The 9,135-nt window shown below is 38.3% G+C and overlaps 1 protein-coding gene and 1 non-coding gene across 2 annotated transcripts in view; one reads left to right on the top strand and one right to left on the bottom strand.

Annotated features, from left to right (window-relative positions):
* Positions 1 to 9,135, bottom strand: part of Ralgapb (Ral GTPase activating protein non-catalytic beta subunit) — a 153,112-nt gene that overhangs the window by 66,610 nt on the left and 77,367 nt on the right. The window contains exons 18-19 of the mRNA XM_012514666.2: positions 4,729 to 4,911; positions 3,470 to 3,621 (exon numbers count right to left, since the gene is read on the bottom strand). Of these exons, the coding sequence (XP_012370120.1) occupies positions 3,470 to 3,621; positions 4,729 to 4,911 (335 nt within the window). The remainder of the gene's footprint in view (positions 1 to 3,469; positions 3,622 to 4,728; positions 4,912 to 9,135) is intronic.
* On the top strand, positions 8,493 to 8,599 carry LOC111816683. The gene has a single exon (XR_002821032.1). It is a non-coding gene; the product is annotated as a U6 spliceosomal RNA (small nuclear RNA).

Genomic DNA, 9,135 nt, shown 5'->3' with positions numbered 1-9,135 from the left:
AAGAAAGAAAGAACACAAGCAGTATCTTCAGACAGTGCCACTGTCTGGGGGGAAAAAAAAGTCTACTATCAAATCTGAATTAGAAACAGGCTATAAACAGGCGGATCACTACAAGTCCGATCTAGTAGTGAGACCCTGAACACTCTGTAGACCCATCCCTAAAATACAAAATAAATAAATGAAATAAAAAGAAACAGTGGGTGGCCACATATGGATGCACATGCCTATAATCCTAGCATTTAGGAGGCTGACAGGATTACTGCAAGTTTGCGGCCAGCCTGGGCTTCAGGCTTGAATTACATACCAAGACCCTGTCTTAAAACAAAACAAAACAAAACCAGTGGGTAGAAGATAAAGTGGAAGACAGTTTTAGCTCAATGTAAACATTTAAGCTTTTAGTAAATGAAATGGGCAATCTCTTGGGAGATACAGTATCCCAACGTTAGAAGCAAAATGACTTGACAAGTGTGGGTTAAAGGTGACATAAGCAGAAGGATGCTGAACTGACTTCTAAGACTCCTAACTCTGTACTTATCTTACAACACCAAAGGGGAAAAAATCCAACCAGCTTACCTATTCCATGGCTATCACTATGTAGGCTGCACTTTGAGGTTTACTGAAGACAGAAATGTGGATTCTACCCAGACCAGCGAGGTAACACTAAACTACAAGTATATACAACTATAACTAGATAACTACATAATATAAGCATAATCATGACAGTAAAGAATTTCATACTGTATGATAGGGTCAAAAAGAAATGAGCACATACTGGTGACATAGCTCAGTGGCCTAAGTGCTTGCCTGGTAAACACAAAGTCCTGAGTTTGATCCCCAGTACCATGAAAAATAAAAAAAGAAAAGAAAAAGAAAGAATGAGCACAAACGAGCACAAAAGAGTGATGCTTTAGAAGTAGAATAACCGCGTCTTCTGGACATAGCTATATCTCATATATTCATTGAACAGTGGAGGATGAAAGCAAGGGCACATGAAGAAGTCCTGAAACACACAAGAGGAGCATAAGCAGGCAGATGTGTGCCCTATTCACAGTCACAAGTGGTCCAACTCTAAGAGAGGTGTGTGGGGGAATAGGGGTAGACAAGATCAGATTGTCACACTGAAATTCAGACCAAGAAATTTAGGCAACAAGGCAGAGAACAGAGTTTTACTCAAAGTTCTCAATCACTTAAGCAACAAGATAAAAATTCTGCCTAAGGATGCTGAATGTAGTAATAGTAGTAATAAGAATGCAAGATGACCAAGGATTAAGAGACTAAAAACAAATCAACCAGACAAGAAATAGGGAAGAGCTCCACTAGGATGCTATCTCAGATTAGAAGGAATGGCAAGAATGCTTTACAAAATAAGGTCTACTGGACTCAGCTGCTAGTCTCATATAGGAAATGGCAGAAACGTAAGTCAGAGAAAAAGCTAAGTTCTCTGTTTCTATAAGAGGAAAACAGTGGTGATACTGACATTAGGCAGCAACTGTAACAGAACAGAGCAATTTGGTAGGGGACAAGTGTTCCCTGAAGACAACTCTTCAAAGCCGGAAACTGGAGATACCATGTATGGAGCTACCAACAGAAAAGAAAGAGAAGACTCTCTAGATAACTGCCCTCTAGGCTGGGGAGGACTCTAGAGTTCTCTACTCACCCTGAGTACATCTCCAATCCTCACTGGTAACCATACTCTCACAGGAACACGCCATACAGGCTAGGATGGTGCAAATACTTGTCTATCCTGAAGAGTTCCCAGAAAGAAATGGCCTTCCAATTTCTCTCCATATCCTTCTTCCTCTTCACTGCAAACATCAAACCCTAGTTCAAAGATACTTTGAGGCTATCCCAGCCTATCTGTGGTCTTGTCTTTTAACTTCTAGTACTCATCAACTGCGTAAGCCTATAATTCAGGAGCTCTACTCATATTATTCACATTTTCTAGCTATTAGGAAAACTTCCATGAAGTCACTCAGCATCCGGCATTAAACATAATGAAATTAAATCAAGCATCTTTCTAAAACCCTACTAAAGACCTGAGCCTGCAAGGAACATAAAGAAATCCACTGTGTACAGCTCAAGTAAGCTACAGACCACTGAACCTGCAAAGATACTGGGATCTTGGGAAAGGTTGACTTACATACACATCTTCAAGCAGTTCTGTCCGTTAATAAAACCAAGCCGGGGAGATGGCTCAGTAGAATAATCACTTGCCTGGCAAGCGCAAGGGCCTGAGCTCAATCCCCAGATCCACACACACAAAAAAGAGTCAATCATTAATAAGACCAAAGGGGTCAACACAAACTATCTGATATTCTTCCTTTAGGATACTGTATTTTTTTCTGGGTCTTTATTCAAGTTTAATAAATACCATCTTTCCATCATTCCCGTTATTACATGTAATTTTCTCCACTTAAGTGTTCCCTTTAGTCCTTAAGTGTGCCTCAACTGCATTCCTGTGCTTTTTCTAGTGTCCTCACCTATCTGCCAAACACAAAATTCTTTCAATTTGCTCTACTTTTTCAAGAAGCCAACCTCTCTCTCTCTGCTTCCACTTCTGTACTACCAAAATATTTCACAAAGTAAAGCTGGGTGTGGCAGTGCACATCTATATTCCAGCACTCAGGAGAATGAGGAAGAAGGATCTCTGCAAATTAGAGGCACATAAGTTCCATGAGTTCAAGGCCAGCCTGAACTACATAGCAAGACTCTATCTGAAAAAAAACAAAAAAACAAAAACAGGAGAAAGGGGAGCTTGACACAATTGTCTTGGTGCTTTTAAATGCCCTAATCTGGCTTACAGGTCAAACTATCCTCAGGTTCTTGTCAGGCCTAATGTCATTGTTCCTAGAGATGTTACTTTAATTTCTCCATATCTGGAAGTACTCATTTTCTCCTTTCAACTCCCCAGCGCTTTATCTATATCTCTTCTGAACTTTTATTAGTTACCTAATATTGTAGCAATTCATGTTCATATGTTCCCTACTGGACCAGATGGTAATGATGGTAGTGACTGAATCTGATTTATCTTTATGGTTCTATCACCAATTTTATAAAAGTTCATAAATCTTGACTGAATGAATCTCTAATATGTAATATAAATGGCGTAGCAGAGACCACAGCCACCAAGCTTGGAAGCAGAACTCTAATAGTCTGTACACAGACAACACATTTCATCTTTAGACTCAACAAGCAAACTGAAGGAGTATAGTAAGTTTCTTCAAGTTCTTTTCCAGCTGTAATATGATCTATTTTGCATTAATATCAATTACTTTAAAAAAAATCAAGCACTCAAGCTCAGCCCTAAATTCTGGGTCTAAAAAGCAAGTATAAAATACAACAGCATTTCCTTTCCATTTTCTTTCTAGAGACAAAATATCGTAGAGGCAGAAGCACTTAATGCTGAACAATCAGCAAAGAACTAACCCCACCTAACGATAAGCATAATTCCTGGTAGCCGCTTTCATACCATGTTAGGGTGGCTTCAGCAGCATCCTTCACCCTCATAGATGCAGGGTTTGGCTCCTTATCTCCTTTGTATTTGACCTCTTGATCACTATTTTTGGACTTACTTCCTGAGATACCCAGTTCTACAATCTCCAGTACTTCTTTAAGGCAGTCCTAAAAGCAAGAAAGGGAGACAAGTTTCTCTAATACACATTTCAAAACACATGGAATCCATCAAAATGCTAACAGTGATTATGTTTGGTTAGTGGAGCTCCAGTAATAAAATAAGCTTTACACTCCTCCAAATTTCTCTTTAGAACAACTAAATCTGAATGATCCATGAGTAGATAAGTAAAAAAAACTAAATTCAATTTTATCATCCACAGGAATTCCTATACAATTACCATATACAAATGAAATAGATAAGACAGTACTTCAACTAAACCTGGGATGGTTTAAGACAAATGATCTATGGAAGCTCATCAGTAATAAGCATTTTTAAACAATTTCTGGTAGCATAACTTTAAAGCCTATAACAAAAATGATTAAACTTGATCAATAATATTGTCTTTAAAAATTACATGTAGATTTCAATTACCTTGGTATCTTTTATTTTCACTGTAAATTCTTTATTAACGCTGCTTCCCTAAAAGGAATAGTAGCAGTAAAAGTATACTACACATCCGAGATCACTTAAAAATGGAAAAATGTGTATGACATGATAGAAGCAACCTTTACAGATAAGCTACTCTCTGGCTTTGCAGGCTAACAATCAACTAGCCTTATTGCTCTTTTTGTTTTGTTTTTGTTCTGTGGTCATTTTTTGAGGCGGGTTTTGTTATGCAGCTCAGGCTGGCCTTGAGCTCACTTTTTAGCCCAGGCTGGTCTTGAACTCACGATGATCTTCCTGCCTCAGCCTCCCAAGTCCTGGGATTACAGGCATATGCCACCACTCCTGGCAGGCCTTACTGCTTTGATACTACATGACCAAAGTGATTAGTAGGTATCTCCAGGCTACCAACCTTTCAATAATAGTTTTGATAGTTCAGATAAATTAGACAAAGCCCCCTCCTTTAAAGAACTTCCTCTTTGTTAATTTGCAACCAAATATGCATATGATGACAATCTGTAAGTAGTGCTCAAAAGAGTAAGTTTTCTACTGAAATCTACAAAGTAAATTCAAAATTTGTAATAGTGCATTTACATTTACTCATTTTTAAATATATTTTCCCAGCATACATTTTTATTTCTGTTTAATGTTTTAAGACTGAATAAGCCTACCTTTTCATCAAGCATATCCGGGTGCTCTGTCAACCAGACACAAAGACACTGAAAAGCTGCCACTATCATGGAGTGCAGATCCCGGGAGTGAAGAGGAGCTGGCCGGCTGCACTGGTACACAATGTAGCTGCACACAGAACTGATGGCTCGCTTCTGGTCTCCTGAGTCAACCATCACCTTCACCTGAACATGTTCATTTGGGGAACAGAAATAATTAGCCAGGTGTTTCTCTACCAATTTCAAAGCATGTGCACTGAGGATACATCACAAAAGGCTTTGCTTCAGATGTTCTATTAGACTGTACCACAAAAAAGGGCAATTTTCAAATCCTAAAACTGTATTTCACATTAGCATGGTTGTTCATGCCCTAAAATTCAAACATATGACTTATTCATCCTTGCCAAAGACGGAAAGGAAAGATGAACATATTTTTAAGCACTGCTAACCCAAACTCACTGCGATGCTCTATGCTCTGCACAAAGCACTGTACAGCTGCTCAGACACATGTAAACTATAAAGTGAATATATACATCACCTCATAAAATTTATTCATTTACCTTTATAATCTTCTGCCTATTCCTCTTTGTGCCCTCTAAGCAACTAGTGATCTACTACCATTATAGACTAGCTTGCATTTCTAAACCTTACGTAAAATCATACACCATGGACTTGGAGGCAGGGAGACCTGGCTTCATCTTTTTCCACTTGACATAATTATTTTCATAGTTATCTACATTTTTGTGTACTATTGCTTATGCATTGCTTTTGATAGGCTGAGCAATATTTCATTGCATGCAAATATTTGTTTATCCAGAACCAGTTAAATGTATATTGGAGTTGTTTCCAGCTTTTGCATATCACAAATAGTCATTATCAACATTCATGTCCAAAATATTTTTGCCTGTTTAACCAGCAGTTGTTTTTTTTTTATGTCCAATTTTTTTTTTTTTTTGGTGGAACTAGGGATTGAACTCAGACCCTTGCACTTGCCAGCGAAGTGCTTATTTTTCTGAGCCATCTCCCCAGACCACTCACGTCCAAATTTTTTAATAAATATATACTCTCATATCTTGGAAGAGGAGAGACTGAGTCACAGACAGGTATATATATTTAACTTTTTAAAAAACTACCAAGCTGGGACTGGGGAGATAGCTCAGTTGAATTAAGTGCTTGCCTGGCAAGCGCAAGGGCCTGAGTTCAATCTCTGGCTCTGCAAAAACAAAAACTACAAAGAATGTGGTGATGTATAGCTGTTGAATTAATAGGTGAATGCAGTTGCTCTGCTGAGAACAAGTCCCTTTATTTATCTGTATACCATCACTTGTGTAATGGTCTACCAGAAGACGCTGTTGGTAGGCCCTGGATGGTTGAATCTGGGGTTAGGTTCATGCTCTGGAGTCTTAATTATTAATTATATGCTGAAGGTCTGGTCCTTTGCCTTGATACTTGATAAGACTTTTCATGTACCATGTAAATACTGCTGAAAATGTGGATATAGTTCCTACTATGTAAGGGCTCACAGTAGAACACCTTGTACCAGAAAAGTGGGGCCACCGGTATGTCAGTGACTGTAAAGTGGTCACTGTTAAACATTGTTAGGAACTACACCAAACCTGTCACACCAGCAGATGGGCATGTGGGTCCTCACTGTCATCAACTTGATTTTCTTGGGCCACAGGAACTTTTTCCATCAAAACTCTTGGAGTATTGTAAGGGTAAAAGGCGTAGAATATATTCTGGGACGGAGGGAAATCTTGCTTGCTGCACTTTCTCACCTAGGAAGTTCTTAGAGCCAGGTGACCAGAGAGCACCTGGTAGCCTCTAGAGGTGGACCTGAGCTGCATTTTTCTCTGTTCAGGTCACTTGTACCACAGTCCATGTTAATATGAACATTTGGGTTGGTACTCATATTTTGTTTAATGGTCAGAATGTTTGCATTTGAATATATAATTAGTATAAAAATGGTATTTAAAAAAACAAAACGGATAATGGGAGAAAAACACAGCAAGATACAAATTCCTTATGATGAATATTATCACTATGTATAACTAAAATGTACCAACAAAATAAAAATAAAGAAACAGCCAAATCACTCAGTGGCTTAAAGCGCCTGCTTATGCAGATGCAGGGGCTGCTAGGTTGATCCCTGGGCCTGCCATACTGGCCCAGCCCTCGGGCTGTGCTGAGACTGGGTGTGATGGCGTATGCCTGTAATACCAGCACTTGGGAGGCTGTAAACAGGCGGATCACTACAAGTCTGATTTACGCAGTGAGACCCTGTAGACCCTGTCCTAAAATAAAAAATAAAAAAAAAAGTCTCTTTACTGTTCGTTTGTAGATGAATATCCATCCTATTATTCCAGTACCACTAACTGAAAAGACTATCTTTCCCCTTTGAATTACTTTTATACTTTTTTAAAAGAAAAAATCAAATGACTAAATAAACATGGATCTGCTTCTGAACTCTATTACAATAATCTAATTGCCCAAGCCTATTTCAACAACAGACTGGTTCGGAGTTTAGGGTTTTTTTGTTTATGTTTTGTTAAGCAAGAATATATGTATTCCTATACATATATTCAAAGCTGATCTGAAACTTGTTACGTAGCCCAGGCTGGCCTTAAACTCGCCACCCTCCAGCTTCAGCTTCCTGAATGCTCAGACAACTGTGTTTTGTTTTGTTTTGTTTTGTTTTGTTTTGTTTTGTTTTGTTTTGTTTTGTGTTCGCGGAACTGGGGATTGAACTCACGCCCTTGCACTTGCCAGGGAAGTTCTTATTCCACTGAGCCATCTCCCCAGCCCCAAGACGACTGTTTTGCTTATTGCAGCTTTATAGTGAACCCTTTATAATTACTCAGACTGTTCCACCTAAGGCATTCCATTAATGGCTTAAACTGCATCATCTGAGCCAGGACCACCTTTATGGATGTATTATTTTATATATTTAGTTTCATATGATCCTCTCAACAAAATTCTCGTTACATCCAAGATAATTTTGGTTATTTTACTAATTAAAAAACATGCTAATGAGATTTGACAATTGGAACCCTAGTACATTGTTGGTGGGATTCAGGAGCTGTGGGAAATAATTTGGCACTTCCTCAAAAAGTTAAAAATCATATACAACACATTTTCTCTACTCAGTATATATCTCTCAAAGAATCAAAAACAGGTAATGAAATAAATTACATGTTCACAGGAACACTAACAGAAGTGTAAAGATGAAAACAGTTCAAAGGTGCACCAATAGATGAATGGACAAAGTGTGGACTACACATTCAACATATGTGAATCAAACATAAAAGGTAATGAAACTGACAAACATTACAAAAGAAAACTGAAAATATAGCATTAAGTGAAAAAGTCAAGCACAAGAGGTCATATATCGTATAATCCCATTGATGTAAAATGTCCAGAGTGGGTAGATGCAGGTACATAAAATGGAGGCTGTCAGGAGTCAAGGTGGGAAGAAGTGTCCAAGAAGTACTGCTTAACAGATACAGAGTTTTTCTTTTGGGGTGATAAAAATGTTTAGAATGAGAGGTGGTAGTTGCATAAAACGATGTGCAACAACTAGCTGCTACTTAATTATTCATTTTCAAATGATTAATTTTGAACCAGGTATGGTAGTATATGCCTGTAATCCAGGAACTCAGAAAGCGGAGGCAGGAAGACTATAGTTTTGAGGCCAGTCTTGTCAACTTAGCACGTGAAAGGCTACCCTGGATAGCACAGTGAAACCCTGAATCAAAAACTAACTGAAGGTGCTCGCTTTGGCAGCACATATACTAAAATTGGAATGATACAGAGAAGATTAGCATGGCCCCTGCACAAGGATGACATGCAAATTCGTGAAGCGGTCCATATTTTTCAAGAGAGGGAAAGGAGAAGAGCTAGGAAACATGATAATGTCAAGACATGTCATGTAGAAGATGGGCAACGCAATGATCCTGAGAATCTCCAGAAGATTTTTTTAATCTAGCAGTTAATTGGAAAGATTCTCACCCTGACTAACTATATATACTGATACCTGTGAACTAAGCAACTGCACTGAAGATGGTAATCTGTAATAGTAGGTTCATGCTTGGAGTGCTTGTCATTCTGGTCTTCTGAATACTGTCATGACATGCCAGTTGCTGCTATGAAGTCTCTCGGGTAGACGGTTGTTCAAAATGAAGGGGGTGGTGAATGAAGGCAAGAGATGGGAAAAGGAATATTGTGGGGCTGTCCTGCTTCAAGGTTGCATATGGTGAGATTTTTGGACTTATGTGTAAACATAAGAAGTATATAATTCTTTATTCCTATTTTTAAAATATATTCTAATTTTTAAATGTTTTTTATCATATTCTGTAGGGACTTAAAGTTCAACATATCAATACTTGATGAAAAATACCTGTTCCATGTTAT

The sequence above is a fragment of the Octodon degus genome, unplaced genomic scaffold (genome assembly GCF_000260255.1).
Source record: "Octodon degus isolate 3935 unplaced genomic scaffold, OctDeg1.0 scaffold00037, whole genome shotgun sequence".
NCBI lineage: Eukaryota > Metazoa > Chordata > Mammalia > Rodentia > Octodontidae > Octodon > Octodon degus.
This window is presented reverse-complemented; position numbering and strand designations above follow the sequence as displayed.